This window comes from Hordeum vulgare, chromosome 4H, assembly GCF_904849725.1.
Source record: "Hordeum vulgare subsp. vulgare chromosome 4H, MorexV3_pseudomolecules_assembly, whole genome shotgun sequence".
NCBI classification, from domain to species: domain Eukaryota; kingdom Viridiplantae; phylum Streptophyta; class Magnoliopsida; order Poales; family Poaceae; genus Hordeum; species Hordeum vulgare.
In genome coordinates this window covers 592172437-592189339 of record NC_058521.1, presented here as the reverse complement: position 1 = coordinate 592189339, position 16903 = coordinate 592172437, and the positions used below count along the sequence as shown (strand labels likewise).

At 41.8% G+C, this 16903-nt stretch overlaps 1 protein-coding gene and 1 pseudogene across 1 annotated transcript; both read right to left on the bottom strand.

Moving 5' to 3' along the window:
• Positions 1-4928: 4928 nt before the first annotated feature.
• LOC123450858 lies at positions 4929-10133 on the bottom strand (annotated as a pseudogene).
• A 2944-nt stretch (positions 10134-13077) lies between these two features.
• Positions 13078-16457, bottom strand: LOC123449842 (60S ribosomal protein L23-like). Its single transcript, XM_045127190.1, has 3 exons — positions 16368-16457; positions 15984-16268; positions 13078-13479 (listed from the first exon to the last, which is right to left on the bottom strand). The coding sequence occupies exons 1-3, from the start codon at positions 16378-16380 to the stop codon at positions 13355-13357; spliced, it is 423 nt and encodes a 140-aa protein (XP_044983125.1). The 5' UTR covers positions 16381-16457; the 3' UTR covers positions 13078-13354.
• Between the last annotated feature and the right edge of the window lie 446 nt (positions 16458-16903).

Here is a 16903-nt window from a genome sequence, read left to right as displayed (position 1 = left end):
ATCTCCCGCAAGCTGAGTTCTAATCTGAGTTTCTGAAGATAAAATGTAAAAGAATATTCTCAAGGCTGTCATGCATTATGCATACTAAGCCTCTTTGAGGTTCATGTTGTGAGGTCAGTTGAACTTTAGTCTGTGGTAATTCCGTGTATTCAGAAAACAATCACGCACTTGTATATTTTTTATGAGTCATCTCATAATATTAGGCACCAAAACACTCCATGCGGGGATGCGATCGATGCTAACGCCCACTCCTCACGTGATCCCGATGCCACAGTCCCCACATATTACCACGAGCCACCGTTGTATCGTTCCTGTCATACCAGCTGCCACCAAAGCAGTTTTACGCCACACACACATCAGGGGGACAATTTGCACCGTATAGGTGCAACATTTTGGTATTAGATATTAGATTGAATAAGGACCTTAGTTTGCATTGATTGGCTGACGATGCTTGTGACCAGTAGTGAGAACCACTTGTTCTCGAAGTTCGATGCCATTGATTACTACTATGAAAATCGACATGTATGGTAGGTAATTATCTTAATTTGTTATTATTGGGGTAAATTTGTTAAAAAATTTCATGCTTTTCAGTTCAAAAAATTTCATTTGTTGTTGTAGTTTAGAGTTAGGAGGAACTAAGCTTTCCTTATGAAGTTGGATGAATTTGAAAGTTAGTTTTAGGCTCATCATTTTGTGCATGACATAATTTTAGCATGATCTGAGCCTAGCGACATTTGCAATTATTATAGTTGAAGCGTTTAAGGCATTTGATTCCATCTTTTGAAACAAAACACTATCTAGCACCTTTGAACCCTGACCATAACTTGGAAGTTTGGGACGGATGGTCAAATGGTTAGGGTTCGGTGGTACGGAACAAAATTAGATGCATGTAGGGTGTGCATGTAAAGCTAGATGAGATCTACACTGCAGTAAAATACGCCTATAAATCATTTGTGATGATGTGCAGATGAAAGAAAGAGTTGAGAAGCTAGAGAGATGGACAAACAAGGAGAAGCTGAAAAAACAGAAGAAGGTGGAGCACATATAGATCTCCCGCAAGCTGAGTTCTAATCCGAGTTTCTGAAGATAAAACGTAAAAGAATATTCTCAAGGCTGTCATGCATCATGCATACTAAGCCTCTTTGAGGTTCATGTTGTGAGGTCAGTTGAACTTTAGTCTGTGGTAATTCCGTGTATTCAGAAAACAATCACGCACTTGTATATTTTTTATGAGTCATCTCATAATATTAGGCACCAAAACACTCCATGCGGGGATGCGATCGATGCTAACGCCCACTCCTCACGTGATCCCGATGCCACAGTCCCCGCATATTACCACGAGCCACCGTTGGAACGTTCCTGTCATACGAGCTGTCACCAAAGCAGTTTTACGCCACACACACATCAGGGGGACATTTTGCACCGTATAGGTGCAACATTTTGGTATTAGATCTTAGATTGAATAAGGACCTTAGTTTGCATTGATTGGTTGACGATGCTTCTGACCAGCAGTGAGAACCACTTGTTCTCGAAGCTCGATGCCATTGATTACTACTCTGAAAATCGACATGTATGGTAGGTATTTATCTTAATTTGTTATTATTGGGGTAAATTTGTTTAAAAAAATCATGCTTTTCAGTTTAAAAAATTTCATTTGTTGTTGTAGTTTAGAGTTGGGAGGAACTAAGCTTTCCTTATGAAGTTGGATGAATTTGAAAGTTAGTTTTAGGCTCATCATTTTGTGCATGACATAATTTTAGCATGATCTGAGCCTAGTGACATTTGCAATTATTATAGTTGAAGCGTTTAAGGCATTTGATTCCATCTTTTGAAACAAAACACTATCTAGCACCTTTGAACCATGACCATAACTTGGAAGTTTGGGACGGATGGTCAAATGGTTAGGGTTCGGTGGTACGGAACAAAATTAGATGCATGTAGGGTGAGCGCCATGTTGAGATAGCACTACTTTTTGATAATTGATTATCTCTCACTTAATTCGCTCTCTTTTAGAGAGTCTACTATGTTTCAGAAAACATATTAATAGTATTGTTTCTAAAATGTTGATTAAGATCGTATCGTTTCTTGAGGCTGAAGCTGTGCTGCAGGTATGCCATTATTGCTTTTGAGCCTTTCCATTATATTTCTTTGACGTATATGTTTCTAGAAGAGTACTTAGTCTTTGTACTACATGTTGGACAAAATTAAATTCATTATATGCTTCAACTGGAATGACTAATTGATAGTTTTACTAGGCTTTCATGGCAACCACTCTTTCTAGGTCTGCTGAAAAATTATTACCCTCGACTCCTTACATTGTTCGGTTTTGAACAATCTTTGTCTGGTGTGTGTCTAAGCCAAAGTGGAATTATATTCTTAAGAGATATCTCCTTAACATGTGTAATGGTGCTTGCTTCTTATGGCCCTCTTGAATTGTGTGCCCATGATACACGTGTAGATAATTAGAAACTAAAATGCTGACTCAATACATTCATGATAAAATCATTTGCTTAAAATGTTGGTTTATCATGGTCCTGAAAAACAGGTGTATTTTTATGATCTCCATGTGCTATTTTATAAATTTTCGCAAAATATTAGAGCCAAGGGAGAAGTACTCACACTCGCAGCTCCACTACCAAGTGCAATTTTGTTAGAAAGACAAAGACATGCCAAATTGACTTGAGAGCTCAAGCACACGGAAAATAGAGGGGGTTGTTGGAGGGTTGCATGGAGCTCATGGGAGGAACAAAGTGTGAGTAACAAGCCAAAATATTGTGCGGAGAAACATTCCGCCTTCACATTCTTTAAAGAGAAGGTGGTTAAGGAGATGTGAGGAAAAAGTGCGATAGAGAACAATATTTTGCCGCTATATGAATAGAATTCACATGCATGTACAACACACATTTCTGAAATTAAAACAATTGTTTGAGCAATGTTATTATCTATTTTTATTTATTCCATGGTAACACAGGGGCATTCAGTCCTAAACATTGTTCCCATTCACTTTGTCGAGTCATTGTTCTTCATTCTCTTCTTGTTTTCTTTTTCATTGTCAAGCCTATGTTGTTTTCTTTGTATTTATTTGTCTATGTCTTTTTTAATCATGTTGTTTTGGTCACACAGATTGATGATGGAATTCGAACAGGCTTCCCGAGGACAAGGTTGTGCGGTTTTTGTTCAGTTCTACATGGAAAATGATGGGACACACCCTGCTTTGGATTTGTGGGAGCTGGCTTCAAATTATGTCTAAGTCTTTTTAGCCAAGGCAATGTGTAGTTCATGATATGCGAGAACATTTTTTGGGTAATGCCATGCAAGAATGTCATGTGTGCTGGGGTCTTTCATGTGTGTTTTTCTACTTATGAGGTGAACAACATTATGAATGGCTATGTGTTCTGTACAAGAGGCAACCCTTTTGTAACATACCTTTTTCTCTCACATGAAGAAAAAACTTGCTCCTCTTTTTCTAACTAGCATAATAAATTAGCATTGTGAATGATAAATATTGAAGTACCACTTTTGGTCGGTTCACTAATTCTTCTGAGTCCTTCACTCATTTTTAATGTTTATAAGCTAATAATGGTTGTGATGTTTTTGCCTGTAAATTTCTATCGATGTTCCCTAAATTTGATAAAGGTGCATTATGTGATTATTATGTGCTTTCTGTGTGTTCATGAAATGCACAATGGACGTGTTGGAAGCGGGGGAAATATATGATGCACCGGAGCTTGGGGTGCTACCAGTGCACGAGCTCATTTTGCGCTTTTAAAATGTTCAAAAAATTCTGAAAAAATTAACACATTCACACAACGTCAATGTAGGTTGTCACAAAATTTCAAATTAAAACTCAATACATAAATTAAACAATAAAAATACAAATTCAACATTGAATAATACATAACATAACTTGGGTTTTAGATTTGGTCCGTTATCACACTGATGTCATATTTATCATTTTTGTATCGCAATTTTTTTTCAAATTTTGATACAAAATTTTGTGACGTTGTATGTTGATGTTGTGTTAATATGCTAGATTTTGTTTTCATATTTTTTAAGATGTTCAATGTCATCCAATGCACCGGTAGCACCACAAGTGCGGGTGCACCAGATACATTCCCGTTGGAAGTGCTCATTATTGTTAACTATGTTTTCGTGTTTAGTTTGATTATCTTATCCATACATCATATTTGTTTTTCTTTAAGTTTTTTGCAATCAGGAAAGTGTTACATTGACATTGTGCTACATGCATCTTACCATTATTTATAATATGAAATTTTAATGCACCATCATCACTTCTGGTTTACAACTATGTCATTTTTAGATCATACATACAATGGGTTTTCATCTCTCGCCTTACACGATGTCCATTTCATTGATATCCTATGTAGTGGATAAAAGGTAACCAACAATGCGAGGGTAAATGGATGTAGAGAAGACTACTAACAAAATACTCAAAGAATGTTACTGACAAATGCCAAAACAGGAGACTAAAAGAATATTTTAAATCAATAAAAAATATAATCTAAAAAAGTATACTATTTTTAAAATAAGGTTTGAACCAGTGACAAGAACGAAGACGCATGGATGGAAAGTGGAGTGAGGAGGAATGTCTCTTTTCTAGGAGAGGATAACCGTGGAGACACAACTATTATCGAGGAGAATGGTGATGAGAGAAAATCATGACACTATGCTCAATAAATATTTCTCAATTAGAGAAAGTTTTCGATAATTATATATTTTTATCCCGTGACAGCGCACGGGCATTCAACTAGTTAGTATAGTAGTGTAAAAAACGCTCATATATTATGGGACGGAGGAAGTTGTAACAGAAGTTTGAGAACAGAGAGGACAATCTCAATGTTTTTGTTTTTCTTTTGCGGGGGGGTATCACAGAGGGAGCTGACCACCAGCTGCATCTGCATGTAACCCAGAGAAGAGAACATAGCATAACAATCACATGCCCCCTTTACAATGTCATCTGAAACAACGTTGTATAGGAATATACAGGTGACAAAGTTTTCTTGTTGTATGATTGGCCTTCATCGAGCAATCGGACTAGCAAAAAGAAGGTGATGCCCGGCTTGAAGAATAATTCCGACATACATACGGCGAAAACTACCGACCGAGCTCACTGGAACGACCACAGTATCTCCTCGAGAGTTCTTCCCTTGGTCTCCGGCACCCAGAGGATGACGAACACGAGTGTGTAGCACACAAATGTACCTGTCGTGATTGTTGACAGAAACAACTATCGTCAGGTTCTGTGGGCCGGTAATTCTGCTCGAGGAAAGAGGGGAAATCACAAACCTCCAGCACTCCAGCTGAGCAGCAAGTTTGCAGTCATTGTTATCCCAAAGGAGGTCAGCCAGTTGGCGAGCTTCGCCAAGCTTCCCGCCAGGCTCTTGATGCTAACCGGCAGGATCTACAAACACATAAAAAGTACTCCCTCCGTTCCTAAATATAAGTCTTTCTAGAGGGTCAACTAATGAACTACATACGGATGTATATAGACATACTTTAGAGTATAGATTCATTCATTTTGCTCCGTATGTAGACACTTAATGAAATATCTTAAAAGACTTATATTTAGGTACGGAGGGAGTACAGAGGTATGGTTATGTGAATGCTCCAGTGACATGCCTAAACCACATTGAGCATCTCATGGAATGGCGCCCATACCGAAGGAGAATGTGACCACATAAGCCTGAACAAGTGTCAGGTTAGTATCTCCGGCACGGCTCGTGGATTTGCGATGTAATTTTTCAGACCAAAATCTAGTTGGCGGATGGACATACCACAATAGCAAACAAGGAGACCATGCTTAATACGTAATGCATGCCAGAATCTTGTGGAACGTTGTCCTGGAACAAATAGATCATGATAATATAAGAAAAATATATTAAGCAAAAGAGGCCCTGCGATAATATCATCAATCAAAAACATAAAATCTCCGGTCCACGTAATAGACTATTATAAGGGCGTGGTGTATGTATTCTGTATTTTATTTATACCGGTACCCTATACTAAAGAAACCGGAACATACCTTGAGAAAATATATGACCGCAATTAAGAAGGCTTAGGGTCATACCGGCAGAAGAGATCTGGAAGTTGAAGTGAGAGCTAAATTACAGTTACAGATAATAACTACAGTAACAAAAACTGGTTTCAACGAGAGGAGGTAGTTACAATAAGTAGGATCCGTCGGCCAGCTCTGTCTAGCAACCAGGTTGTAGCTCCAGTGGCAAGCAGCTGATAATAAATTCTGTCAGCACCTTAATGTGAACTGCTAAGAGACAAGAAAAGATATATCAAGTTACACACCGCAATAGCTCCAACTCCACATGCGGCCAAGTTGCTGTTCGTAACACCTGAAGAGATTTTCATGTTAAATATAGAAGCTAAAATCAATCAACTATAATATAACACTATAGTATTGCACTGAAGGAAATTTGGTGACCAAATTGTACAGCTTGCCTGCAGCTTTGAAGATGCTGCCTGCATAAAACAGTATGGCGTTGATTCCACTTAGCTGTTGTAGTACAAGCAGGCCAATTCCTAGCTGCCAAGTTACACCACAATCATGATTACAAAAATGCAACAGTGAATTTTGGTATGAAATAAACCAGCAAGTCAAAGAAGTTACTATCAAGGACATGCGGAATTTCTTTTGGTTTAACTCTTGGAAATGAATCGCCGTCATTTTGTTTGCTGATGCTACCGCTGTCTGCATATTGTCAAAGTAAACATTGGTGACTACTCTGAAAGTACTCGTCACATAGAAAGATATGTAGGCAGGTGCTTGCCTTTATATCATTCACTTCCGAGGTGATGTCTGTCTCAGATCCTCTCAAGACTTGTAGAGAGGCTTCGGAATCATCCATCTTGTTCATCTTTGCCTAGAGACTGATGCACAAGAGTGGTTAATAAAAAATCAGAATGATGCACCACTTTGTATACATTTGCGTATACAGACCAGCCATCTTGGAGATTCTGGAATGAAGAATAGGCCAGGTATCAATATTGTGCATGGCAAGGTTCCTAGAAGAATGATAACCCAGAGATTTGAATCAGAAATAGTCAGAGGTTCGAAACCGGACGCATACACATTCGCTTAAGCCCATAGTACTAGAAAAATCAGCAGAGATTACTGACACGGTATCTTTTCCTTCAAAAGCTTAAACAGAAATATTTCCCACAGGCTATCCCAGGTTCTAGTCATATTTGTCAACATGACATTTACTGTTACTGATCTTGTGAACTTCATCAGAGGTTAAGTGAAAACTGATGGTGAAATTAACAAAGTTCAGTAACGCGTCGGCACTTAGTCATGTTACCTATCACCGCAAGCATCCTCCAAGGAACAAGCATGCCAAGCACATAGGCCAACACCATCCCAAGTGTTACAGACAACTGCGGAATGAACAATTGCATAATGACTTAATGAGTCCAGCATAAACAAGCTAATATGTCTTTGCTTGACAAGAAGACAAGATGCTTAGGCCTACCGGGTTCACACAGCCTAGAGCGCCCCTCTTGTTCCGAGGAGAAATCTCTGCTATGTATACAGGCACCTGTTATCACATAACTCACGGATCAAGACCAAGTATTTTAACTAGTCCAAGATTCTTTTGATAACAAATAAACTTAACAACGGGATGCTCAATTTTGTCCCCGCAATACTGACACCCCGCTGATGTTTTTTTCTGCATGCATAAATCTTCTATGCAAAGAATAATTAGGCACTGAGTGCTGTTCAACGAACCGTGTAGGATATGATGCCAACACCAAATCCTTCAAGCAACCGCCCCGTATACAGAAACGTGGTGTCCTGTAAAACAGACGCCGACAAGTGTCAAGTTCGGAAGCAGCAAACGGTGAAACTAAAGCTCCGGAAGAAGGCACCGTCTTACTTTCGCCGAGGAGATGGCGAGCCATCCGAGGATGTTAGGAACAGCAGCGATCATCAATTCCTGGAAAATCGATTCACGGAGCTTGTCAGAGCTCTAGAGAAGATCATCGGTTCGGTCGGCTACTGAAACACTGCGACGCAGCTAGCAGTAAGAGAATTTAGCAGTAAACCACCGCGACCGGGATCGACTTTGCAGAAAAACCACCGGTTTACTGCCATAATCTTCATTATTGCGAGGAGCACTGGTTGGATTGGTCGTTGAACGGAATGTGGTGTGCGATGTTCTTTCTGACGCGAGGGGCGACGACGGCCCAGGCCAGACAGGCGTTAGGCATTTTCACGAACACCTCGCGTGCGCGCCAGCGCCTGGGAGGGGCGCCGGACGAAACCGAAATGACGCCACTCCGTCATCGCAGCGAGCTCCAGCACGCGAGCGGTTGGCTGCATCGGCAGCGGCGACCACGCCGTCCTCGTCCTGGGATAGCTCGGAGCCTTCGGACTGAAGGTCGGCATCGAGCTCCTCGCCGCCGTGAACGTGGCTGGTCTCTTGGTAAAAAGATGTGCAAGCAAAGCACCCGCCTTCTGGAGCCCATAATCTCACTTTAGCGAAACTAAAAATGGCCAGCTTTTGCCTCAAAAAAAGGAGAAAGTAAAAACGGCCAGCTTCTGATGCCCAAGTTGGGGGCAGTAAAATCTTCGCTGTCTTATATACGATCGAGAACAATAAGGAATGTGTTATTCTGCTCATGAGCTCAGGTGATCAGTAAAATCAATAAATATACAAAATTAGTTTTAAAAAAACTGATTTTTTTTATTATGAACATTGACAAAAGTTTTAGGTGCTTGTAAAAATTCGTCATGAAGAACAAATTCAGTGCTCCAAAAACAAATTCGTAGAGTGATTCAAAGATATTACTCCCTCCGTTCCTAAATATAAGTCTTTCTAGAGATTCTACTAAAGGACTATAAACGGATGTATATAAACATACTTTAGAGTATATATTTATTTATTTTCTTTCGTATGTAGTCATCTAGTGAAATCTCTTAAAAGACTTATATTTAGGAACGAAGGGAGCATATTACATGAGGTATATATGTGATGGCAGCTGGTTGACTAATTTATCTGTGTTGATAAGAACCTCCGCCGTTGAGATGTGAACATAACTAAGCGTGTGTTGAGCAGTCTCATCCATTTGTTCTTTTGTTGCTTTAAATGGCAACAAATAGATAGATTCCTCAAAAGATTGCCACTTTTGTACATGACGTGGAAGTATCAATCAAGACAGAAATCATGGGCATTGACCCCTCTCAAGTGTGAGGGAACAAGTGACAAACCAGTAATGCATACGTCCTTCATCCTAAAATAACTGTCTTAATAACTTTAATATAAAATTATATTAAAATTAAGACATTTTTTAGACATGCTCTGTTAAAGCGCTCTTAACTTTTGAGGGCAAGACGTGGCAAGACGGGTCCATCTCGCAGTGAAATACAGTACTAATCGACATACTGCTGCTAACATTAACTGTGTAGGCCCTAAAAAAGTTAACAGCTTAGGAATTACTCCATCCGTTCCTAAATATAAGTCTTTTAAGAGGTTTCACTAAAGGGATTACATACGAATGTATATAGACATACTTTAGAATATAGATTCATTCATTTTGCTCCGTATGTAGCCTTTTAGTAAAAATTTTAAAAAGACTTATATTTAGGGACAGAGGGAATAGAAAAAAGACGGACGGGCTAAAGGAAAAAAAATCTCACCCCTTTGTGGCCAAGGAGCTCCACCATCTGGCCGCTGGCGATGGCGCCCACCATGGCGCCGATGCTGGAGAGCGAGCCGAACACCGAGTACTGCATGCAGCCAGCGCCGTCGGCCACCGAGATTCCGGGCAATGGCAGCGAGGCGAGAAACAACAGACGGTGGTGGCGAGTGGGAGGGGATAGTGACCTCAGGGATGGATAGGCCGAGGTCGCCGGTGACGGCATCCTGGGTCGGCGAGGAGAAGCCGCCGGTGAAGCCGAACTGGATGGGGCCGAGCGCGACGACGAGCGTGCAGAACAAGGCGAAGGCATGGGACTCGCGCGTGATGGCCATGGACGAGGCCACTGACGTGAGGGCGGGGCTCGACCCCATCTTGTACCAGCTCCCCGCGTCCGCCAGCAGCGGCTTCCGCATGTCATCGTCGTGGTCGCTCTCGTGCCCTCCTCCCTTGCCGTTCATGGCGGCCCTTGCTTACCGATGGACGAATGAGAGAGACGGGCTTTGAAATGGGGAGAGGTTGTGTGATGGGCTCTTTTGTTTGCGGACCCAAGAACTTAGAGCATCTCTAAGAGACATGGTCTTCTAAAAAAATTATATAGCGTTAAAATAACGTTTTTTAACATGTTGGCGAATTTTTGTTCCAACGGATGCACGTTGGCACGGTATCAAATCCAACGGCCTCGTCCGCACCAGCACAAAGTTTACAGCGCACGAGAGCGGGCGCACCCGTTTTGCTCCGCATGCTGGATCGAGTATAGCACGCGTGATTTTTATGTGGCAGCTAGAGCGTCCAAATCGAGACCGTGTACGCTAAAATGAATGCGCGGTTATGCAGCGCGCTAAAATAAATTTACAGCATTGGAATAGCAATTTTTTACGCGCGTCGCTCCAGCGGCCGTTGAAAAAATTACGCAGGTCATTTCAGCAGAAGCGCTAAAATAAATTTACAGCGTTGGCTCCAGCGGCCGCCAAAAAAACTACGCGAGTCGCTCCGGTAGAAGCGCTAAAATTTAAAGCGTATAATACACATTCAACGTAAAAACAAGATGACGGACATAGATAAAAAACGATAAAATGCATAGTATAAGCATTCTGAAATAAGGAGTATAACTCATCATTTCTCTTCTAATCCTGTCGCTGCACATCGTATATTTCATACCACCTTACAGTCAGACTTCGCTGGTTCATTCCAAACAAAACGAGCAAAGGGCTGTTGGTCGATGTGATCTTATTTTTATTTTGAAACGACTTACAAAAAATGTGCCTCTTCAATTTAATAAAAAGACTAGAGTTTAAATGATATGGAGTATTCACACGCGACTTTGTGGCGGGCATTTCTTTTTACATCTTCAAAGACGATCAAGACATTCGTAAGAAAAATCGGTCGCGCACTTTTGTGGTGGACATTTCTTTTTTGCATCTTTAAAGGCATTCATAAGATTAAAAAAAACGCACTATAAGAGCAACTCTAGCAGATCCCGCATCCGTTCCCGATCCATAAAATAATCGTCAAAATACGGGTCGGGACGGAAAAGCCTGCCCGATCAGACCCCGCATCCCGTCCCGGCCCGCAAAATTTTTTACGGGCGCGGTAAATTCCCGACCCCAACCTGGAAAAACGCGAATTTCTCCCTCGCGGCTGCGGTGCCCTGCATCACAGAGAAGCAGTTGGCGGAAGGGACTTTTCAGCCCGCGCTATTTCCCCCTCCTTCCGTCGCCGCCCCACCCTTGCTTCCGCCCGCCCGCCGGCGGCGATTCCGGGCTTATCTGCAGGCGAGCCGCTGCACCGCCCCTCTGGATCCGGCGAGAAGAGAAGAGCCCCCCCCCCCGGCCATCGCCGTCGCCGAGTCTCGACCACCGCCTCGTCGCCGCCCGAGATCACCCGCCGCCGGTTAGTACCTTTTTTGTGGTTCTTGCGAGTTGTGCGAGAAGATGGAGTTGACCCCGTGCGAGAAGTTCCTACTATCCGATTCGTACGGCTCGGATGTTGGGACCATGTTTGCGACCTTTCGTCAGCAAACATTAGTCATGACGTTTGCCGTGAAGGAGCATGAAGACGAGTACCGGAAGAGGAGGCGAGGATCGACTGTCGGGCGTTTCTGCATTCCTGGGAATCGCCATCTTGGGAACGAGATGTTGATGCAAGACTATCTCGCGGAGAATCCTACATATCCTCCGCACCTCTTCTGGAGAAGGTACCGAATACGTCGATCCCTCTTTGTGAAAATTGTTCAAGCTTGTGAGGAAAATTGCCGGTATTTTACTCAAAGAAGGAATGTCGTGGGCTTAAAGTGATTTAGTGCATATCAAACAATCTCCATGCGGGTGATTGCATATGGTGTTCCAGCTGACTATGCCGATAAGTATCTTCGCATTGGTGAAGATACCACAATTGAGTCTGTGCGTAGATTTGCGAAAGTGATCATCTGTGTCTTCGGTCCTGAGTATCTTCGGCAATCAGTGAAGATGACACAAAGAAATTGATGGCATCTAATGAGAGGAAAGGTTGACCTGGCATGCTAGGTAGCATTGATTATATGCATTGGAATTAGAAAAATTGCCCCAAGGCTTGGTAAGGAATGTATTGTGGCAAGTATCGTGATGCAACAATTGTGCTAGAGGTTGTAGCATCCGAGAATTTATGGGTTTGACATTGCTTTTTTGATATGTCGGACACTCTCACTGATATCAATGTGTTGTAACGGTCTCGTTTGTTTGCCAAACTTGTTAGTGGTGATGCTCCTACTTGCAACTACACTATCAATAAACATGAATACACAAAAGGGTACCATCCTTGATGCACATTTATCAAAAGCATCAAAGAACCCAAAACAAAAAAAAATGTGAATTTGCAAAGGTGCAAGAGGCAGCCCGCAAAGACATTAAAAGAGCATTAGATGTTTTGCAATCTAGGTTTGCCATTGTCCACGATCCGCATTAGAGCTTTTCTTCACACATACAAGGAGATTGAAAATGCAGACACCCACTTTCAACTTTAGAAAGATCTCATTAACACCATTGTCAAAGGGCAAATCTCATCGAACACCATTGGTAAATGGCTGAATAGTGTTTTATTTTTGTACTCATTTGTATTTATATTCATGACAAACTTTGAATAATTATTTGTAATGCAAATGATTATTGTATTTTGTTTCATTCAAATAATTCAGTTTGTAATGCAAATGATTATTGGATTTTATTTCATTTAAATAATTCAGTTTGTTTTCGACTGTTTAAAGGTCTACATTTGTGCCAGGCCAGATCAGCACAAAAAGCTGTTTTGCGCGAAATGTAAAAGCGTTCTGTGGACCGGTGGGATGCAGGTCTGCTAGAGTTGCTCTAAGAGTGCTATTCCAGCCATTTGACGGTAGGTTATGAGAGTCAATATGACAGGCATCCATTATAAGATAATGTAAGATTAAACATTCCTAATGCCATACGGGCAATCGTGACAAAGAATTAGATGACAATTTGAACCACACAGCAATTGAGTAATTGCAGATAATGTTAACACAGGTTCAGCAACACAAACTAAGTAGTAGACAGGCAGGCTTCTGTTCACTAACAAACTGAGATGCCAGACAAAATGGAGCAACGCAAAGGTTCCACTATTTCCCAGGCAACACAGTTGCAACCCACACTGGCATTATATAGGCAGACTCACAACTTGAAACAAGCTCTCAAACGATGGCATTGGCGTTGCTGGCGATCCTGGGCCAAAGGTCAGCACACTCCTTGCCCACAGGTCCGGTGATGGCAGATCCTTTCATCTCACCCTTAGGGTTCACGATCACTCCAGCATTGTCTGCAAGGCAAATTCAAAGCCGTTTATTTAGCTGAAAACAGTATGTAATGAACAAGTATTTCACAAGCAAAGTTTCCTATATGGAACTGGATCAAACAAGGCATGTCCCATGTTCAATTATAGCGATACCGTTGCAAAGCTACAAAGACGCAACATTTGCTTAAGTTGAATCCACAGGAAAAACGAAGAATAATCAGATGTTTGGCTCATGGCAAATCCCAAAGTTTCAATGCAGCAACGCCGCTACCAAGGGTGATGGGAGATGAGACAACCTTCCGAAGGAGGGAAACCTCGACATCAAAAGGGTTAGTCTGTGATGTTTGCTGAAGGACTATACAAACATGGATTGTTTGCTCCAAAAAAGCAAAAGGACTCGGATGTCCCCCCATCACAAAGAAAAAAAATTAAGCACAAAAAACCAACATCCTAAGAAAAACATGCAATCCATTAAGACATGCATTTGACATAAATTAATTTGGGCAAAAGCATATGTTTGCCTCATGGCAAATCCCAAAGTTTCAATGCAGCAACGCCGCTACCAAGGGTGATGGGAGATGAGACAACCTTCCCAAGGAGGAATTCCAAGGAAACCTCGACATCAAAAGGGTTAGTCTGTGATGTTTGCTGAAGGACTATACAAACATGGATTGTTTGCTCCAAAAATGCAAGATGGACTCGGATGTCCTCCCATCAAAAAGAAATAATCTTTTACTCACAAAAAAATCATCCTTAGAAAAACAAGCAACCAATTAAACCAAAAATATTGGGCAATTACATATGTAAGTCTCATGGCAATTCCCAAAGTTTAAATGCAGCAACGCTACGATCAAGGGCGATGGAATATGAGACTACCTTCTAATGGAGGGAAACCTCAACAATAAAAGGCTCACTCTGCGATGTTTGCTAAGGACTATACAAACACAAATTGTTTGCTCCAAAAAAGCAAAAGGACTCGGATGCCCTCCGATCACAAAGAAAAATTTAAAATAAGAACAAAAAAACAACATCCTAAGAAAAAAATGAAATCCATTAAGAAATGCATTTGACATAAATTTGGGCAAAAGCATAAGTCTCATGACAATTATCAAGGTTTAAATACATATGTATTTGAGCGACAAAAATACCATTAGAAAATCAAGCAAAAATTAAACCAAAAATTGGGTATGTAAGTCTCATGGCAATTCCCAAAGTTTAAATGCAACAACGCTGCTATCAAGGGCGATGGAATATGAGACTGCCTTCTAATGGAGGGAAACCTCAACAACAAAAGGCTCACTCTGTGATGTTTGCTAAGGACTATACAAACATGAATTGCTTGCTCCAAATAAAGTAAAAGGACTCGGATGTCCTCCCATCACAAAGAAAAAAAAAATAACCACAAAAAACCAACATCCTAAGAAGAACATGCAATCCATTAAGACATGCATTCGACATAAATTAATTTGGGCAAAAGCATATGTTTGCCTCATGGCAAATCCCAAAGTTTCAATGCAGCAACGCCGCTACCAAGGGTGATGGGAGATGAGACAACCTTCCGAAGGAGGAATTCCAAGGAAACCTCGACATCAAAAGGGTTAGTCTGTGATGTTTGCTAAAGGACTATACAAACATGGATTGTTTGCTCCAAAAATGCAAGATGGACTCGGATGTCCTCCCATCACAAAGAAATAATCTTTTACTCACAAAAAAATCATCCTTAGAAAAACAAGCAACCAATTAACCAAAAAATATTGGGCAATTACATATGTAAGTCTCATGGCAATTCCCAAAGTTTAAATGCAGCAACGCTGCTATCAAGGGCGATGGAATATGAGACTGCCTTCTAATGGAGGATTCCCTGGGGTAACCTCAACATCCAAAGGCTCACTCTGTGACGTTCACTAAGGAATATACAAACATGAACTGTTTGCTCCAAAAAAAAGCAAAAGGACTCGGATGTCCTCCCGTCAGACAAAACATAGATAACAGAATTGTAACATAGGAGTATCTGCCTAAAATATGCATGGATGGATGGTACTGATTGTCTCATGGCTACTCCCAAAGTTTAACTGCAGCAACGCCGCTATCAAGGACAATGGAATATGAGACCGCCTATACATGGAGCAAAGGCTTGTTCTGTGACGTTTGCCAAGGAATATACAAACACAAAGAGTCTGCTCCTTATCAGGCAAGAGGACTCGGATGTCCCCCCGTCAACAATCAGGCAATCTCAAGCAGAATTTATATCAAAATAAAATGCAAATAGCAACACCTGGAGAATTATCTAGACATACAAGCATAAGCAATTCAGGCAGATGGCTCATGAATTCCTACAGGGGCACACACACAAATCAGAATCCTAAACTAGATGTGGCACGGCAATAACAATTATACTACATGTGAAGACAAGTTGACGATTTCATGCGACAATGGTACTCCACTAAACTAAGATTTATGATCAAGATTCATCATGTATCCATCAGTGATCGACTGACGGATCATACTACGAGGAGGGAGGCAAATACCTTCGAAGTACATGAAGACACCGTCCTTGCGTCGCCACGGCTTGCGCTGGCGGATGATGACTGCGGGCATGACCTTCTTTCGCAGATCGGGCTTCCCCTTCTTGACGGTGGCCATGACCATGTCGCCGACGCAGGCCGACGGGAGACGATTGAGGCGGCCCTTGATGCCCTTGACGGAGATGATGTAGAGGTTCTTGGCGCCCGTGTTGTCGGCGCAGTTCACCGTCGCCGCCACCGGCAGACCCAGCGACATCCGGAACTTGTTCCCCGCGGAGCCTCCCCTCCCTGGATCGGATCAAACAGCGCCAAGAAGAACATTGTCAGAGATGAGATTGCGCCGTGGCAGATCAAGAATCGATCGGAGAAAGGGGGGAGAAGGTTCACCTCGCTTCGACATGGCGGCGGCTGCGGTTGGACCCGGCTGCTAGGGCTTCTCCTGGCTCGCTACTTATAGATCGGCGGGCTAGGGTTTTGGCTGCTTTTGGTACGAAAATGCCCTCGGGGTGGTTCGGTTGCCGCCGGATGAGGAGGGGGTAAAGAGGTCTTTTTTCTGACGTGCTAGGCACGATGCGGCGGGCGTGGGTCAGAAAATGAAGCGGATGTTTTCGGCCCATGAACAAGGGGTGCAAGTTATAGGCCCGTTTGAGCTTACATGAAGTGAAGATATAAAGCCCCTAAAAAAATGAAGTGAAGATAAATAAAAGAAATAGTACACTCGCAACCCGCGCGCTAGAAAGAGAGCTCACGAATTATTCATGATTTTGAAGAAAAAAAGTTTAGGATTTCTGATTATTCATGAATTAAGAAATTCTTCATGATTTTAAAATGTTCGCCGTTAAAAAACTATTCATGATTTTGAAAAAAAGACGTTCATGATTCAAAAATGTTCCGCAAATTCAAATACATTCATGATTTCAAAA

Coding starts and splice junctions, on each gene's coding strand:
- LOC123449842 (XM_045127190.1), bottom strand. Junction 13,480..15,983: donor TGTCTTCATGTACTTCGAAG/GTATTTGCCTCC, acceptor TTTGCCTTGCAG/ACAATGCTGGAGTGATCGTG.